This window comes from Falco cherrug, chromosome 4 (genome assembly GCF_023634085.1).
Source record: "Falco cherrug isolate bFalChe1 chromosome 4, bFalChe1.pri, whole genome shotgun sequence".
NCBI lineage: Eukaryota > Metazoa > Chordata > Aves > Falconiformes > Falconidae > Falco > Falco cherrug.
Genome location: NC_073700.1, coordinates 72,887,495 through 72,905,611, shown reverse-complemented (window position 1 = coordinate 72,905,611; position 18,117 = coordinate 72,887,495). Strand labels below are relative to the sequence as shown.

Below are 18,117 nucleotides of genomic sequence, written 5' to 3'. Positions count from 1 at the left end.
TTTGTCAAAGGATCTTTGCCTCTGTTCCCAGAGTGGTGAAAGGTGATAGTTGCTTGCTAATGCTCTGACAGAGATAGTGGCCTTTTTTGTGGACAGTCAATGTCAGATAGTGTACTGCTGACATTCACAGTATGCTGTTAACTTTTAACTGCCCTTGTCTGAGACAGAATTTGACTAAAACTCTAGAGACAATTTTTTTTCTCATGTCTTACATTAACTTTATTATCCAAGGGAATTAATGGATGCTTGTTACTACAGAAGACAGAAGTACACAATGGAACTGCATTTCAGACTGAAATTTAGTAAGAATCTATCTAGTGTGTGTTGGTGGAGGAAATATCCTAACTAAAAAGGGGAAAGGGTGTTGCAAGCAAATGGCATTTTTTATACAGGACTAAATTCAACTTCCATGAAGGAATGTAGCCATGATAGAAAACTCTTACTTATGGATAAATTAGCAAAATAATCTTATTGAGAATTAAAATAAAGGTTGTAATTGGTGTGGCTGATATGGATCAGGGATTTCATCAATCACCAACTTATTTGTAGTTTTAGCCAAACTATTTAAATTAGCATAACCCATAGTTTGGTAATATCTTAAAACATTAAGCATGTGTTAGTTTACTTTTTGGTTTGTAAAAGACATAACCGATTGCCGTGCCATTTCTTTCTGATGCCATTGTGAGGAAAGAAGGATCAATTGTTGCCAGAAGTACAGACAACTGTCTGTTGTGTAGAATAACGGAAAAGGCCAAAATTTCAGTTCCATTGGATTGCTTAGCGCTTTGCTGAAGGATGTGCTAACCAAGGTACAGCATTAAGTATGAGTGAACAGTGTGGGTTTGCAAGGTTGCTTGTGAGCTCTGAGCCTGGCAGGAGCTTAATGCTGTGGAGAGCACCGTGCAGGCACACTTTGACTGGAGCTGGTCCAGCTCCAGCAGAACCGGCAATGAACTGGAACTTCGGAGTCCTGGAAATAAACTGCCTCCATGTGGTCTGTTTTGTGTGTCCCTGGACTGTGTTTATCAGCTGCTTTCTGTTTGGGGAATGCAGTGTAGGCAACTCAGGCTCTGTGTTTCAAAAAAGCAGTTATGATGCTTCAGAGTTGAGGCTGGCTTTGGTAGCAGTACAGCTGCTGTGCTCATGGACTATGATTACAGAAGACTGGCTTGGTCTGGATGGCTCTGTGCAAGGCATTCAGTTCAGATGTCTTACCATGTGTGGCACAAGTATTCTGCCTACAGGTGACTGAGAGCTGGCTATATTAAAGCAATAAATAACAAGCAGGAAAAGTATAATGCATGGTTCTGCTATGGGGTTTTCCTCCCCCCCTCCCCTCCCCACACACACACACTCTCACACACACTGTCTTGTATTTAGAAGATATCCCCGACTAAAGAACCAGAACTCTGGAGTATTAAAACATTGTTGATATGAGCAGGGTATGGGCTTGTTGCTTTGTTCTCAAGTTTTGGTATTTTTAGGTGGCAGAATCCACTCAGCATGCCATTGTGGTTTTCCTCTCAATTTTTGCTTCACAGTTGACATGTTTCCTTTATGAACAAGATTTAAAAATCAAGACTTTCTCTGATTGTTAGCTATAGTAATCCTAAGGATGATTTGGAACAATAGTGGACTGAAAGAAAAATAAAGTGGTTGGTTTATCAGCTAGTATATCTTAGTGGTAGAGGTTAGCATGGTGTCTACCCAGAATTTTTCATATTTTTGTTGATTATGACCATTTTTTGTAATAAAATAAGTTTTCCAATTCAGTTTAAAGAGAGGAGGCAGTGCTCTCTTAATTTTTTTGAGAGAACATATAGAATTCTAAGTATCTTCTATGTAGGATTTCTGTATACTGCTTTGCTGTTTTCCTTGTGTCAGGCAGCACAAATGATGTGCTGTCATTCCAGTTGTATATGACAGTGTTTAATTTTTCCTCAGAAATACTTTGAGAGCACATAACTATAGAGCTTTGCTTTTCTGCATTTTTGTTCTGAATTAAACTAATTAACTGTAACCTACTTAAATTTGTAGGATAGAAAAACTCATTCATAAAGACAAGCCATCAATTCTGACATTAATAATTCTTTGTAACTTTTGGAGATTAGATGTTTTGCTTTGTTTTCTCTTCTCTGCAGTCTTGCAATTGCTAATACGGATAATCTTTCCTGGCGGAGAAGTTTTTATTGGAGATCTTTGCTTCCTTTCATAAAACTAAATACTTTGAGACATTCCCTGAGGGATCGTACTCGTTGCTGAGGCATATTCTGTGTTTTGTAGATTAAGAGATGAATATTAGATGAACCAGGGGTAGAAAACAAAGTTTGTGTACTGTTCTGTGCCCGTTCTCCTCCTGTTTGGTGAATAATGGAAACTGCTTGTGCATTCATTTATGCTCTCCAGTCCTGATCTGATCTGTCAGTGTTTAGATCATCTCCTGTTCAGCTGCACTGTAAGGCTCAGTGTCCTTTAACACTTCTATTTAATGGTATCCTCTGAGTACTTAAGCTTTTCTGGGGAAGAAATAGGGAGAGACTCTTTTTTTTCTGAAGTGGAATCTATTTCTTCTCCACCTACCCTCTCCATTTCTTTACTCTTCAGCAGGGACACTTTTTGTCCTATTCGAAAGATTTGGAAGAAGGGGTTCCGGTGGCTTCTATGAGATTAGCGTTGGTTTAGCAGTCTTTATAGCTGAGGAGAGTGTGCAATATATATCATCAAAGCAGAGATGAAGATGGGGGCATAAAAGTTTAGTGATTATCAATGAGTTGTTGAATCCTCCTTGCTGAGTTGTAATACCTAGAAAGGAAATGCAAGACACAGCAATTTAGTGGCTGTTGAAGTGGTCAATGCAGTTGTATCTGACTCAGCAGCGAACTAGAGCTTTGGTTGTTTATATCCTATTAAACTTTATAGTTCCAAATGAAAAAAAATATAAATATCTGTTGATAGTTATAATACTTTTGTCATACTCTGGGTATATCTTTATTATGTGGGAAAACAACCTTAAAATATATATTTGCTTATGAGTTTAAATTCACGGCCATGAGTAGACATGCAAAAGTTAAAAATAATTAGATATAACAGTTTTAATATATGAATTTATTAAATACAAGGATTTTTCATGCATTTAGCAATATACAGAAAGGTACTATTGCGACGTCTTTGTTGAGAATTGTGTTAAATTCTTTTACTTGTTTATTTTTTTAAAATTTGTATTTTGATTTACTTATATTTTATTCATCAGAGAAAGCAACCAGTGAGATGAACACTGCAGAAGACTGGGGCCTCATCTTGGACATCTGTGATAAAGTTGGACAGTCACGCACAGGGTAAGTGACTTTAGAAATTTCCTCCCCACTTTTTAAAGTTTGTTATTTCAGTGTTATACGTAGATGAGAGGAATGAAATTTTTGTTATCTTGTATACTTTTGCAACAGCTTGATTTAATTCAGATTTGTTACAAGTAAAAGGAAAATGTATGGATTTTCTGCTCAATCATTTTGCAATTCTTCCTTTGGAGATACTAGCTGATGTTAAAATGAGGACTTGTGTTCAGCAGCTTTTTAGCAATATAACAGAATAAACAAACTGATATGTTTTAGCAGTGTCACTGTAAACCCAGGAGATATCATGAGGGATTTTTCTTACAGAATCACAATCTGGGTTGGAGGTGACCTCCAGAGGTCATCTAGTCCAACCCCCCAGCTTCAAACAGGTCTAATTACATCGGGTTCGTCAGGACTGTGTCGAGTCATGAATGCCTCCAACGTCAGAGTTTCCACAGCCTCCGTGGGCCACACGTTTCAGTATTTAACTACCCTCACAGTCAGTGGGTAAACAAATAAATAATCCTGCATTCTGCTTCCAATTTCCCCAGTCCCAGTTTATCTGTTGCATCTTATCCTATGACTGTGCAGCTCTAAGAAAGTTTGGCTGCACCTTCTATGCATTCTCTGATTAAGTAGTTGTAGAAAGCAGTAAGGTCCCCTTTTAGTTCACTCTTCTCAAAACCGAAAGCAGCTCTCCATCTCCCTGCATGTGACCATCCTGGCAGCCCTCCACTGGACTTCCTGCAGTGCATCAATATCCCCCTTGCACTGGGGAGCCCCAGACTGGACAAGTACTCCAGATACACTCTTACAAGTGCAGAACAGAGGGGAAGGATCACTTCCCTGGCCCTGTTAGCTTCGCTGGCCACTTGCTTGACCCAGGATACGTTTGGTTGTCTGCTGCCAGGCTGCCCTGCTGACACCTGTTACCCAATGGGGCCGGCAGATCCTTTCTTGCAGAGCTGCTTTTTAGGTGGTCACCTCCTGGCCTTTGCTGGTGCAGACCATATGAAATGCAACACCTTGCCCTTGTTCTTGTTGAACTTGAATTCCAGTCTGCCCATTTCTCCAGCCTGTCCAGGCCCCTCTGGATATTAGCCCTGCCCTCCAGTATATTGATTGCTCCCCTCCAGTTTGCTGTTGTCAGTAAAGTTGCTGAGAGTGCGCTGCCTCCCATCATTCAGGTTATTAGCGAAGGCATTTAAGCACTGTTGGTTCCAGCAGAGAACCCTGCTAGTTACTGCCCACTAGCTGGAATTTGCATCGCTGGTGACAACTCTTTGAGCGTAGGAGGCCAGCCAGTTTTCCACCCACCTTATTAACATTTTATCCAGCCCATATTTCACCAATTGGGTAATGAGGAAACTATATGAGCTTCAACTCTATGTCGAAACTTTGCTAAAACCAAGGTATAAAACATCTGCTGCGCTTCCCTTGTCCTCACCACCAGACCACCAGTGTCTTTGTCACAGAAAGCAATGAGGTTCTGTGTTTCTTCCCCTTGTTTTGAGAAGCTATTTCTGATGTCAGGGCTTCGATAAATGTACATATTGAAAATGTGTTATTAAATTAAACACATCTTAACATGGGCCACTAGTGCTTCCATTAATGATTCTTTACTGAACTCTGTCATGGAATTTATACACGCACTTGTTTTTTGGACATGAAAAGATAAAGTGTAATTTGAGTTAACAAATAAAAAATACAGTTTAAAGGAATTATTTCAATGTATTTACAGTGGTTTTATTCAATGTAGCATTAAGCTTTGGAAGTGTTTTAAATACATCTTCTCCCAGCATTCCCTGTAACAATTCAGGTAAGGAATAGCCTCAAAAAGAGAGGTTTGCCATTGCTGCTGTTTAATGAATGGCTTCGCTGAGAACAACTTGGATTGCCTTGTAAAACTGCGGGAAACAGTATGAGATGCCAGACAGCATATTCCCACCTGGGACTTTTGTTCCAAAGGACAGGTTTGCAAATAAGCTTATTCCTTGGGATTAGAGATGGTCTTTAGAGGAGTACTTATAAATAGCATAGTGAGGCTTCTGTGCTGTTGTGTATAACAGTGGCTAAGGTAACAGCTGGCTAGTTAAATAATGTTTCATATTAATCTGCATATGTAAAACTGCATTTCTACTCCTTGTGCATGTTGATGCTGAGCATGTAACAATATTATTGAAGGCTTCAGTATTCTGTTTAATCACTGAAAGCATTTCCACATGCAAGACTTAGTTTCACAGCAACTTACTGAACAATGCTTAAATGTAAGTAGTTGCAAGAGACAGCTGCTTGGGAATACAGACAGAACTGGAGAGTGTCTGGTAATGTGCAGCTAGGTTTTTCTGGGACAGCTGGAATTTCTGTTATGATTTGTGGGGTTTGTTTATTTGTGTATGGTTTTGTTGTTGTGTTGTGTTTTTTATTAAAACAGTGGTTTTATCCTGGCTGTGACTTCAACCTTTGTAATATTTATCCTGTTTGTAATAGGCTTGTTGCTTAAATTCAGATTCTGTTAAAACTTACTGATAGTGGATTTTCTTTGATTTGATGTATTATGTCATGCCATGGAAAGATAAAGTAAGACAAACTTCCCCATTAAGGAGTTTAAATCTGATGTGCCACAGTGTTTGAAATTCTCCTGCAGTTTAAGTTCCTGTGGCAAGGATGCTAGTCTTAACTGGTATCTATTTTAACCTTTTAACCAATTCTGGTCCAATACAAGCTGTGTGTTGCTGTTTTTGGTAGAGGTTTAGATTATAAAATCTCTGGTTTATGGGTTTTCTTTGTACTGTTCTGTAAGCCTCATTGTATGTCTGCAGCATTTTAGATGCAGAATGTCTTACACCTGAAACAGCAGGAAACTGGAAGGACTTAAGTCACTTTAAGTCTCACAGTGTTACATGGCACATTGTCTCATTTAGATCTGCCAACAGTTTGTTTGCATCTGGGGAAACTGTTGAAACCTGTTATGCTACAAAGGTCCTACATTTTCTCTTAAGATAAATTAGTTACAGTTCAGTAGCAGAATTGCTACTGTTAATTTTTACATTGCAGTACCTTAGTCACAGAGAATCACCAATAGCTAAACATTTTATCTTTCTTCCCTTAATACAACCAATTTAAACAGGCTTTAATAATTAGAATTCCACTGAATCTCTCCCTTTGACCATTTCCTCTATTTTTTGTGAGTTTCAAAATTTAATTAATTTAGTGTTGATGCTGGAATTTTCATAGAAAACTCTGGAAAGACAGTATATTCTGTAATATTTTTAATAATATGCCTTGTTTATAATGGCATATATGAAGTATTGCCATACGTAGTATGGAATTAACTCAATACTTTCTGCATGTTTCACATCAGGTTTTTAAGATTATCTAAAATTTGTCTAAAAGACAACACATTTTTTTCATTTCTGAATTTAAGGACTAATACAGATCAGCAGTTGTATATTACGTTGTTTGCATCAGATTTTTTGGGAGTACTGGTAATTCAGTGAGCAAGTTGCCTTTTCAACATGGAAACATGATTAAAAAAAAGGTTTTACCATTAAAGGCAATCTTTTTTTCTGTTTTTCTACAGCAATATTGAAAACTTGTTTATGTTAAAAACTTTTATTGTATTTGACTGACGTTTAAAATCATCTGACTACAGGATAGGTTAGATTTTTGCTTTGTTATAAAATGCTTACACAGCACAACTGAATCTATAGTTTATCAGCTCTGGGTAAAATAACATTGTAAAATTTGGATGATTCATTAAGCAGGATAAAAACGAAAACTAAAGGCCACATGTGGTGTATTGCAGCATGAAGCACCCCACTCCCTGCCTCCCCACTGTCACTTCAGTGCTGGCCGTTCCTAAGTCTAATTCTGTTTGCATTTGGCTTTGGGATAGTTCTACCTTTTGTGTTAACTTAATGAGACACATCAGTATTTAGGTTTGAAACTATCACAACTTCAGTTTTTGTCCAGAAAAGCTACTTACTAAAAACAATGGCTGAAAAAAACATTAAGCCAGTGACTGGGAGAATACTCCAATGCTTAATAAAATAGAAATCTTCATTGCAGCACTCTCTGTTGGGGGTGGGTACTGGAAAGTTTTCATTGAGAAATGGTTTGTCTATATTGCTGCTTGCCTAACTTTGTCCTGATTCCTTATGAATTAATCATCGCCTCAGTGAGTCAGTACTCTGGTTAGCCGATTCTTCTTTGGGTTTTTTTGTGCCTGTTCATACCAGAGAGAACAGTAAAATTGCTTACTTGATAGTCTTCCAAACTACCTTCTATTCCCCTCCCCCCACTCACCCCCCAAGTTACCCAGTCTCAGTAGCATTTTACAAAGTCTTTGCAATGTTTGTCTAACAGGGTCACCAGGAAGCTCTTTGACTGGCTTGTTTCTGAAGGAGCAAGGAAGAAAACTGAGTCACCTATGTAATCTTGAGCCCCACAGTCAGTTACCTTGGACTGTAAATGAAAAATAAATTTCTGAAAACATATGAAATGTTCTGTGCAGAGTTGTATTTTTAGATTCTGATTGCTGTTAATTTTGTATTTGTTAAATAAAATATAATCAAATACCTTAATTTTTACTCCCTAAAACTAAAACTGAAGTTTATTGTGAATGTTTTCTGGAGATATTAGTATATAATACCATAGCTTCTGTTGTAGCTTGCCCTATTTTACCCTTACTGAATTGTTTTTCCCACTCACTGTGCTGCATCTGAAATTTTGATTATAGAATCATTGGAGCAGAACTGTGGCCCAATGTGTGTATAGTATGGTCTGGAAAGATGGCTAATAACAGAATTCCGTTCTTGCGGGCTGTGTGCCTTCCCTCTGATTTCTGCGTAGTGCTTCTCATAGTTTACAAACTAAATTTTATGATTAATTAATTTGAAGTAAAAATAAGGATTACAGTTCTGTCTGGAATATGGATTCTTAGTCTGTGTGACTAAATATTGGTAAACCCAGCATTTTTTTTTTCTGTAGATGTAATCAAAAGATTTATTTTAAACATTCGAGCATGTTAAAACATTAACAATCAAATATTGATAATTTCTGTTAAATATAGGGGCAAATAGATATTTTTTGTTAAATTTATTAAGGTGGTTTTGTGAATTACCGAGGGGTTTCTTGTTGGTATTTTACCTTTTCATAATTGTACTTGACACATGTGGAAGATTGTTTGGCTTTGAGGCTTTCTTGTTACTGTATTACTTTTTAATAAGACTTTGGATTCCTTAATAAAAAAAAAACTTGGGGTAATGGTCCTGTTTCTGAACTGCTATGGTCTTGGTCCTGCATCCTACCTCTATAAATACTGGCTTCACAGTTAATGGACATGCACTTTTTTGTGTTTGCACTCCTATAACATTGATGTCGTCCTCAGAAATTAATGGTTAAAAAGCGCAGTTATTTCTGAAAATTTTAGCATGTGTTCTTTCTCAATTAGAGGGAACATATGATAAGTCTTGGATAATTAATAGATAAAAGGCAGTGCTTGTCTTATAGCCTTCATTTGTAATAATTGCTTATATGAAGGTATACACTAAGTGGTATGTCGTCTTGCTGTGTGACAGCATTTTCTATAATTAGTACTACTAAATATGAGGTGGACATTTCTGTAAAATGTAGACACTGCCAAATATAGTATAGCCAAGCAGTGGTGTAACTTATACCTAAGTTTCGTATTAGTTCTTGGGTATCAGTTCAATAGAAAAAAAAAGTATTGCTTAGAAAAAAAAAAAAGTTACTATAAATAATCCAGAAATGCATAAAAATCTTCTAGTTTAAATTTACCACCTTTTTTCTTCTTCCCCTACTTAACCCCTTTCAAGGTTATCTTTTCAGGGCTATTCAACAGCTAATGCTTGTATGCCCATGATAAGTCCTACCCCAGCCTCGCTCAGCGTTCTACCACCTTTAAAGACAGAAGAAAATAATAGAAAGTCACACAGGTTTTAATACACTAAACTATGCCTGAAACTCCCATTCAAACTTTCTTAAATTCTCTTTTCACATTGTTTCTACCTACCGCAACATTAGGTGAAACCTGTAATTAATTCTGTGTTGAATTGTTTTGAAACTTTGATACAGAATGTCTAACAATTTTTTAGCACTTGTTGGTTCATTGCATATCTTCTTTATAAATGTTCCTCTGCTGATTAAAAGAGACTCTGAGAAATGTAATTAAAAAGGTAGCAAAAGGGTGTTGGTAATCAGTACCTAAGCAAATGCGCTCATGTGTGTGAGTGAAGTTCGGGGAAGTAGGTATATGGACTACAGAGAACTACAGTTCTCTGTTTGTAAGGGATTTTATGCATTTCTGGAGTAATTACAGTAATTCTTTCTAACTACAAAAGGTAATGTAACTTTCTGAGAGGTTTTGATAACTAAGAAAGCTAGCAAACCTACAGATAGATATGGCTACAGCTGCTACTAGTGTATTTTTTTTATTGTTGCGCTTATACGCTGCTAAATAATTTACTGATGATGTTTAGGAGAGCTTGCTATCAGTTAGTGTTCATTCCACTAAATTTTTTAAAATCTGTTTTATTTTTTTAGGCCTAAGGACTGTCTCCGTTCTATTATGAAGAGAGTGAACCATAAAGATCCCCATGTTGCTATGCAAGCATTAACAGTAGGTTCCTTTTTAGGTAGTGCTTTTCCTTCGTGAAAAGTTACGTTGCAAAACATCTGAGTTTTAATCTTTCTGTCTTTAGCTTCTAGGTGCATGTGTATCAAATTGTGGCAAAATCTTTCATTTAGAAGTCTGTTCAAGAGATTTTGCCAGTGAAGTAAGCAATGTGTTGAATAAGGTAATGTATTTCTTTGATTTATATAATTCATAGAAAAGAAAAATCAGACAGAAAATTGGGGTGATCTGGAAGTGGAATGGAATCTACTTTTGGAAGATAGGAAATTTGGTGGCTGGGGGAAGGATACAAGTTTACTGGGAAGACTGTGTCAGGAAGTCTTTTCTCACAGCCATGGTTACTTATGTATTCTGTTTGGGGGAGGTGAGGTGTGGTGTGTTCATTGATAAATATACAAATTCATTTTCACATTAAATGACAACAGTGAAACACTAAATACAGATGTGGTGAAATGGAGATAATACAGGGCTTTTATATAACCTTGTTTTTCTTTATTTTGGGCCTAGTACATATTTTACTAGTACAAACACAATTCTGGTGTACTGTTCTCCCTTTCTTAACTAAGATATCCCTTAGTGATAAATTTGACTCCAAAATAAAGTGTCTATACAGTTTATATTCACAGTAACATAACATGAAATTATTTCAAATTAAGGAATTAAGAACAGATTCCTACATTATTTAACTACTTTCTACTGTTCTTGCAGGGTCATCCAAAAGTTTGTGAAAAGCTGAAAGCCCTTATGGTGGAATGGACTGATGAATTCAAGAATGACCCACAGCTTAGTTTAATATCTGCTATGATAAAAAATCTTAAGGAGCAAGGAGTTACTTTCCCAGCTATTGGTTCACAGGTATGTTAAATTTTGTGGTTGTTCTTAAAGGAGATGACAAATTCTTTTTATCCTCAGCTCTGTATTTTACAGTTTGTAGTCTTGAATTCTATAATGTGTTTAGGGAACAAAATGAAAACTCTTGTCTTAATAAAATGTTCCTTTGAGGTATGAAATGCTCTCACTCGAGATTTTTATATTGCAGATGAATAAAATCAAAATGATGAACTTAATGCTTTGTTGGTTTTTTGTTGAATCTGTTTTTACATCTTTCACTTTTGGCTAGGCTGCTGAACAGGCAAAAGCAAGTCCAGCTCTAGTTGCCAAAGATCCTGGTACAGTAGCCAACAAAAAGGAAGAGGAGGATTTAGCTAAAGGTGAGTGCATTTACTCGCTGATCTGATGAATATATTGGTAAATATCAGGTAAAGCAGGAACAAATGTTTTACTTCCTTCCTTTGTCTATTTATGGATTGTGGTTACAATTTCTATTCCTTTCTTTTTGTACCCTTCATGGAGGGTTAGCGATTAAAAATGTTCTGTGGGTAAAAAAATCTAAAAAAATTCCTGGTTCACTATATGAATGAAGTTCTTGCACTAGTATTTGGTGGACGGTTTGCAGTTTCTCATCTTTGATAGGATTTTTTTGTTGTTGTTTAGGTATTTTCTAATATAACCTTGATAAGTCATAAATCTAATCTAATATTGATTTATTTAAATCGCCATTAGCCCATCTCTCTATGTTACTAATGGTTTCTTCAACAGTTGACCCTCCAAAATCTAGCTTTAATGGGATCTGTATCTCAAAGGCTTATATTCTGTGTGTTTTCTCTAATGTTTATTTTCTGCGTTCTGTGTCTTAAACATGTCTCTTAAGCATGATCATTTTTTTCACAAACTTGGAGGAGTTTAATATGAGTTGAAACCTTTCTGCTCAGTCAAGTTTAATTGAAGATGACCAAGAAATGTAAAATTTTTCAAGAAATGACAGGGAGAGAAAAGGAGTGGACAAAGTTTTGCATTTCTAAGCAAAAATAATTTTCTTAATTATGACTTAAGGAGGCACTTTTTTACTGGGAGGGTGACATAGCACTGGCACAGGTTGCCTAGGGAGGCTGTGGAATCTCCATCCTTGGAGATATTCAAAAGCTGTCTGGACGTAATCCTGGGCAGCCAGCTCTAGGTGACCCTGCTTGAGCAGGGAATTGGACAACATGATCTCCAGAGGTGTCTTCCAACCTCAGGCCGTCTGTGCCATTCTGTGAATCCTGGCTCAAGACCCCTGATCTAAAAGAGAAACAGTGTGTACCTGAACGGCTGTATCTTTTTCATGTTTCAAGCAATCTGGAAAAGTTCAACATCGTCTGTTTGCTAGCAAGAATGTAAATACATCAGTTCAAGGCAATAACAATAATATAAAAAAATGGATGACTTCACTGAGTTAACCCATTTGTGCTTAAGTGTTATTTATTTCTCCTGTCCATATTGAAAGCCTCAGTAAATCTATGGGCAGAATTGTGCTCTCTAGTTGTAAAACATCTTTTTGGTTTTTTACCATTATTTATAAGTGAAAGGCAGAAGTTGATTATGAAGCAACAGGAATGACATTAATACTGAAAGTTTTCACAGAATTAATTTTCATATCATTCAGCCTGTTTTTATAGGGAATTTTCATGTGAATAACTCTTCTTTTGTAGCTATTGAACTGTCACTAAAAGAACAAAGGCAACAGCAAACAGCACTTTCCAGTTTGTACCCAAGCACCTCAAGCCTTTTAACAAATCACAAACATGAGGGCCGAAAGGTTCGTGCAATCTATGATTTTGAGGCTGCTGAAGACAACGAATTAACTTTTAAAGCTGGAGAACTTATAACTATCCTTGATGACAGGTAATACATTTAGACTACCTATGATAAATTTATTAGACTGTAAAAATCAATCAGGAGTAATCATATCTTCTATGTAGAAGCATACATTGGGATACAATTGCAATAGAATAAATTTACATGTTAAATACTTTAATTATTTGCTAGATTTTTAACATACTGATGTTATTGCATAAAGATTCTTACGTAAAGATGTCTGTGTATGTATAAGTCATGTAAATGCCTTGTACAGTGCAGTTCTTTGGAAAATTCCATGTGAGTATGGATATTTTTATGTATGGGGGTTTTAATAATTTCTTTTTTTTAATCTTTAGTGATCCAAATTGGTGGAAAGGGGAAACTCATCAGGGTATAGGATTGTTTCCGTCTAATTTTGTCACAGCTGATCTTTCTGCTGAGCCAGAAATGAGTAAGTAACTTTACAAGGGATATTTCTCTATTGATTTACTTTCTCTGTTTCCTTTCCCTTATGATAGAGTTCAGTTGCAAGTTAATATGATACTCGAAGTAAAAACGCGGGAGCATTTGCTGTGCTGTTACAAACAACAGTCATAACTTTATGTATTAGACCAAGGTTGCCCAAGCTGGCATCTGCTGAAAAATGCTGCCTGCTGCTGGCTTTGTCAGTAGCTTCCTTGAAACTCATTTAACAACTCCATTGACACCTAGACAAATTTGGGCAACAACTTTTTTTTCCAAATTGCCTTTTTGCCTGGTTGCAATGGTACATATCTAATCAAGGAAAAACTGAAGGCCTTTGGGTATACAGGAATCGGAGAAGGTTACCACTGTTTAAACAATTCAAGAAACCTACAGCTGTAGATTTGCTCTGTGTGTGTGTAACTGAAGGAGTTTTTTTCTGCATACTGGTTATCTTCTTTTATCTATTTATATGAGTCTAACCTACTCTAAATGTTTAATAAAAATATTAAATATTAGACAAGGTTTTAATATTCTAGAACTGGTTTATGTAAATCTGATGGGTTTGCAAGATTGATCTCCCGTGCTCTTAATATGAATGTGCCAAAGGTATGAGCAGGTCAGCAGAATTACATGCTGTAGGAGTCATCTGTTCTATGTTAAGACTAACTGATAATAGTAGTGTGATAAGAGTAGTATTTGGCTTTTTTCCCAAATATATAGCTTTTTTGTTGTGGCCTCCACTACAAAGGAGTGAGATGCTTTTGCAGGTACTATTTGGGGGAGAAGGAATAGCAAAATTTGAAAACTTTCAATTCTATACTTTGTTCTGGAGAAAAGAAGGCTCTGGTTTGTCATAGGTTACTTTATCAGTTTTCTCTTAAACCTGATTCATTAGCTCTATTTCTTCCAATCACTCTCTCTCAGTCTCTTTTTCTGATGGCTTATTAAGAAGTATGTTATGTTCAGGGAGACTACAATAAAGACATTTACTTGCTAACACATGTTTTTGTTGACCTTATGTGGACTGATACCTTTTTTATGCAATTTACAGATTCATTTAAAAAGATTGTTTATGTCTTTGGAGATGGTTTTGGCCTTCAAATGTTAACAAAACACTGGGTTTTTTTGAATTTTCACAGTAGATGTTTCAAATGCAAAGAACTTAGCCAACATACTAGCTGTATAACATTTACATCATTGTTCTGTTTAGTTTTATTTTCTAAAATAAAGTCTGCCTGTCTATCTTACAGTGAAAGCTGAGAAGAAAACAGTGCAGTTCAGTGACGAAGTTCAAGTAGAGACAATAGAACCTGAGCCTGAACCGGTTTATATTGATGAAGTAAGCATGATAAAAGCCCTGTTTTCCATCTGCTGGTACAATTAAATGTGTGATGTTAAACAGTTTCATCCTGTACTTCAAAAGCAATTTGAAATATCAGGAGAACATAATCGAAAGAGAATGGGAAGGGAAAGTTGATTTAAATTAAAAAAATAATATCTGCAGTATTCGAGTTTGTTCATGTGCCTTGAAGTTCTTGGGAATTTCTGAAACTGAATTTGGAAACTGCATTCTATTTAGGGCCCTGCTCCAAGGTTATACAGCTGTTCACCTTCAGACCAGAAGCTTGGTGTGGAGTGATGCATTTACTTCCAAGTTTTGCTTTAAGTACTTTAGGATACCTCAGAGTTACCCATCTTGAATGCTGTCTTAGGTTTATTTCCAGAATAACCACTGCTGTCTTCTTCCAGTCTGAAAGACCTCTTTCCCTCTGTGAAAACTGTGATCTTTTTGTTGCTCCATAAGCAGTATTTAGTAAGATTTACACAATCTCACCGCAGCGGTTCTGCAAGGTTCCGAAGAACTCTCAGCCCATATTTTTCCCCTGCCTTTCCCCACCACCTTGTTCTTTTTCTTCTCTCCCTCCTGGGGGGCTTAGAATTGTTATCTTTAGAATTTTCCATGGCCTTCTATTTCTTTCTTAACTAGGGTTCTGTCATTGTTTTTTGAAATGCAAAATCAGTTACTGCCTTTCTAAAGTCCTGTTTAACTCCTGCCTCAAATACTCTTCTTCCCAAGAGATACTAGTTTGTAATCTGCTGAAACAGCTTATCTCAGGCCTGCCTTGAGGTGCCTTCCAGCTTTTGTCTTCTGTGATTCCTGGTTGGTTTATGTTATAGTGGCTTGTTTTCTTTTTAGAATTACCATAGTATTATTTTTAAGGAAGTAAGTAATTTGGCTTCTTCCTGCCTTTCCTGGGGTTAGGGAAGAAAAAGCATGGGTTTAGTTATATGACCTGTATAACTCTGGCCTGTTAAAGGCTATTTATTTGATAGCACTCAGCTAAAAAGTGATTTTTAATACTTTATATCTAATATTTGTTTAAACAATATAACTCACTCTGAGACATATTTTTCAAAGAGGTTATGCCTGTTAATTTTCTACCCTTTGGTATTTTTATAACTGGGTTGCACTTAAAATGGTTAGTCAAGGATTACTTATTCTGAAGTCAACTGTGTAACCCCTCCAAACATCACGTTAACAAAATCCTTTCATATATAAATTAGTAATGACATTGCTCATGTGCTGATAGGCCTTATACACTTACATTTAAAAAATGCAAGAGGTTTTTCAGTACCCGTCTCTTTCTAAATTACTCAATGTATTCTGTGAAAACATTACCACTAATCCCACCAGGTGGTGGTATTGCCTATGTGATAACTAAAATTGAAAAATGGAAACTGCTTAGAAAATACTGTTTAAAAGGAAATTTAGGAGTAAAGGGGTATTCTGCACATTCCATTTGTTATTACTAATAATTTTTATAATTTGGCTTTTCCTTGTTTAAGCATCTTAGTTCCTGTAAAGTAACATGTATGATTTGTATTTTCTTAAAGTTAGTCTAGATGACTTCCAAGTCCCAGGATATCCAAATGGCTGTTGTAAATAGCTGCCTTAATTTACTCTCCTGAAAGTGTTAATTCTCACCCCACATATGCCCTAATTACACAATTTGTGTTCTAGGATAAAATGGACCAGCTCTTGCAGATGTTGCAAAGTGCAGATCCATCTGATGACCAGCCAGACCTCCCAGAATTGCTTCATCTTGAGGGTAAGAAGATCTCATGGCTTCATTTTGTTGTTGTTTTCCTCTCTAGTCATTACCTGTATCAAAACAAATTGAAACTACTTCAGCTTCATGTGCATGCCCCAAGCATGCCTGAGAAAAGTGCCTGACCCATAATTATATTCTTATTTCCTGTTTCCCACATCTAAGAGACCAAAGTGCAAAATTTTAGCTTAAAACAAGCCCACTCCTCTTGCAAGAAAACTATATTTTGTATTCTTTTCTTTTTCAAGACCCAGGAATACTTAGTTCAATCTCATATATTCATTTTTTTTCTCTTTTTTCTTCTTAGAGTAGCACAGCATGAGTTGCAAAAGGAGTGTAAGGAAGATTCCGCGAGAGGAAGCAGAAGTACTACTGAGGCTTAGAATAGACCTGTGGGTGTCCCCCAGTCTTTTTGCTTGCATGAATATTTCTATAGGACTTTAATATCAAACAAATATGTTACAGAATGGTAAAAATTCTAGTCCTTTAGACTCGAATTGAATGCCTCTTCAAAGAGGCATTATAGACCATTTTACCTGGGTTGATAAATGCACCAAAATTTTTGGAAGGGATCTTCAGAGAAGGAAGAAACTTACCAATTATGAGACAGAACATTGGCTTAAACGAACAATTCAGATAAGACTGGACTTTGTTAAGAAAAATGGCAGATTCCAAATCTATCTAGAAGTTAGTCAGGAAGAAAGTGCGTAGGCTTGTAAGCTTTGGATATCTCCCATCTTTCAACACCCATCTGGTTCATCATACCTGTAAGTGAATCCCGTGTTAGGTACTGTACATCAGTGATGTGTCTGCACATATTCTAGTTTCACTAAAGCTAAAGGGCTATAAAAAGAAACATGAATGGTTTTATTCTTTCAAGTACCAAATACAGCTATAGAGGCTTGTTGTCTAAGAAGCAGATTGCCCCTATCTGGTCCAGGACAGAGGCAAAGAAATTAAAGGTGTGCTTGTCAACCAACCTGCAGATACAGCTTACGTTAGGGTCTCCTTTCAAAACACATTGTGAGATCGTTAGAGCAATGCTGAGTTTTATATTAAACAGTGGGACTGCTCCTAGAATCTCAAAGCTGTAGTGTAGTCGGGTGATTGCTCCCCAGCTACCTTCAACAGCACTTGCCAAACATGGCTGCATATATTTCAGCAGTGCTATATTCAAGACTGTACTGGCTTTGCGCTCAAGTAGGCCTTGGGTAGATACTACTTCTGGCATAGGTTCTGGGAATTTTGCTATAGATGTATGTTGGATCTTGGGTTCCTACCAGTGGTGGCAGGTGCTGATCAGTATTTGACAAAAACCCACTTCATTTTCTTCTGCCATCCAGATGTCAAGTCACAAATGTGTTTCAATTGCAGAGCTCATCCCAACACTCTCAGGAGCCCCGGGTTTGTTTGTGGCTGGCAGCAGTGCGGTCATTGTGTTAGTGTACAGACATCTAAGCAATCCTTGTCATGCCTTCTACCACACTTTGTGTTATAAATAAAAAAAGATAGAATTTACACCAGGTTTTACATCTTTTCCCAGCATTTCTGCTAATGTGTTAGTGCTCCCAAGTTCAAAGAAGCATACGGGTGCCTTTCATACAACTCCTCTTTCACCTGGCGTTGCCTTCAAGGAACACATCAGTGATGCCCTTTCACCCATCATGGCCCAGAGGCTTTCAGGGCCTTCTGCATCTCTCATTTGGGAAAACTGGGAGGGAAGGCACTGTTCCAGGGCTGCTTGTAATGCATTTCGGGCATATTTGATGCCTGAATCTTTTTTTTTTCCTCATCTCTCGGTTTGAACGTTGAGTGGCTCTTGGTGTTAAACACATCTCTTGGTTAGTAAATAGTTCATGCTTGGCTAAGTGGG

The 18,117-nt window shown here is 36.9% G+C and overlaps 1 protein-coding gene across 1 annotated transcript in view; it reads left to right on the top strand.

The window, feature by feature from the left end:
- The window catches only part of STAM (signal transducing adaptor molecule), a 35,802-nt gene that overhangs the window by 7,894 nt on the left and 9,791 nt on the right, over window positions 1-18,117 (top strand). Inside the window, exons 2-10 of the mRNA XM_055708398.1 lie at window positions 3,251-3,335; window positions 9,900-9,975; window positions 10,058-10,153; window positions 10,699-10,845; window positions 11,111-11,201; window positions 12,522-12,714; window positions 13,026-13,120; window positions 14,385-14,473; window positions 16,157-16,244. Of these exons, the coding sequence (XP_055564373.1) occupies window positions 3,251-3,335; window positions 9,900-9,975; window positions 10,058-10,153; window positions 10,699-10,845; window positions 11,111-11,201; window positions 12,522-12,714; window positions 13,026-13,120; window positions 14,385-14,473; window positions 16,157-16,244 (960 nt within the window). The remainder of the gene's footprint in view (window positions 1-3,250; window positions 3,336-9,899; window positions 9,976-10,057; window positions 10,154-10,698; window positions 10,846-11,110; window positions 11,202-12,521; window positions 12,715-13,025; window positions 13,121-14,384; window positions 14,474-16,156; window positions 16,245-18,117) is intronic.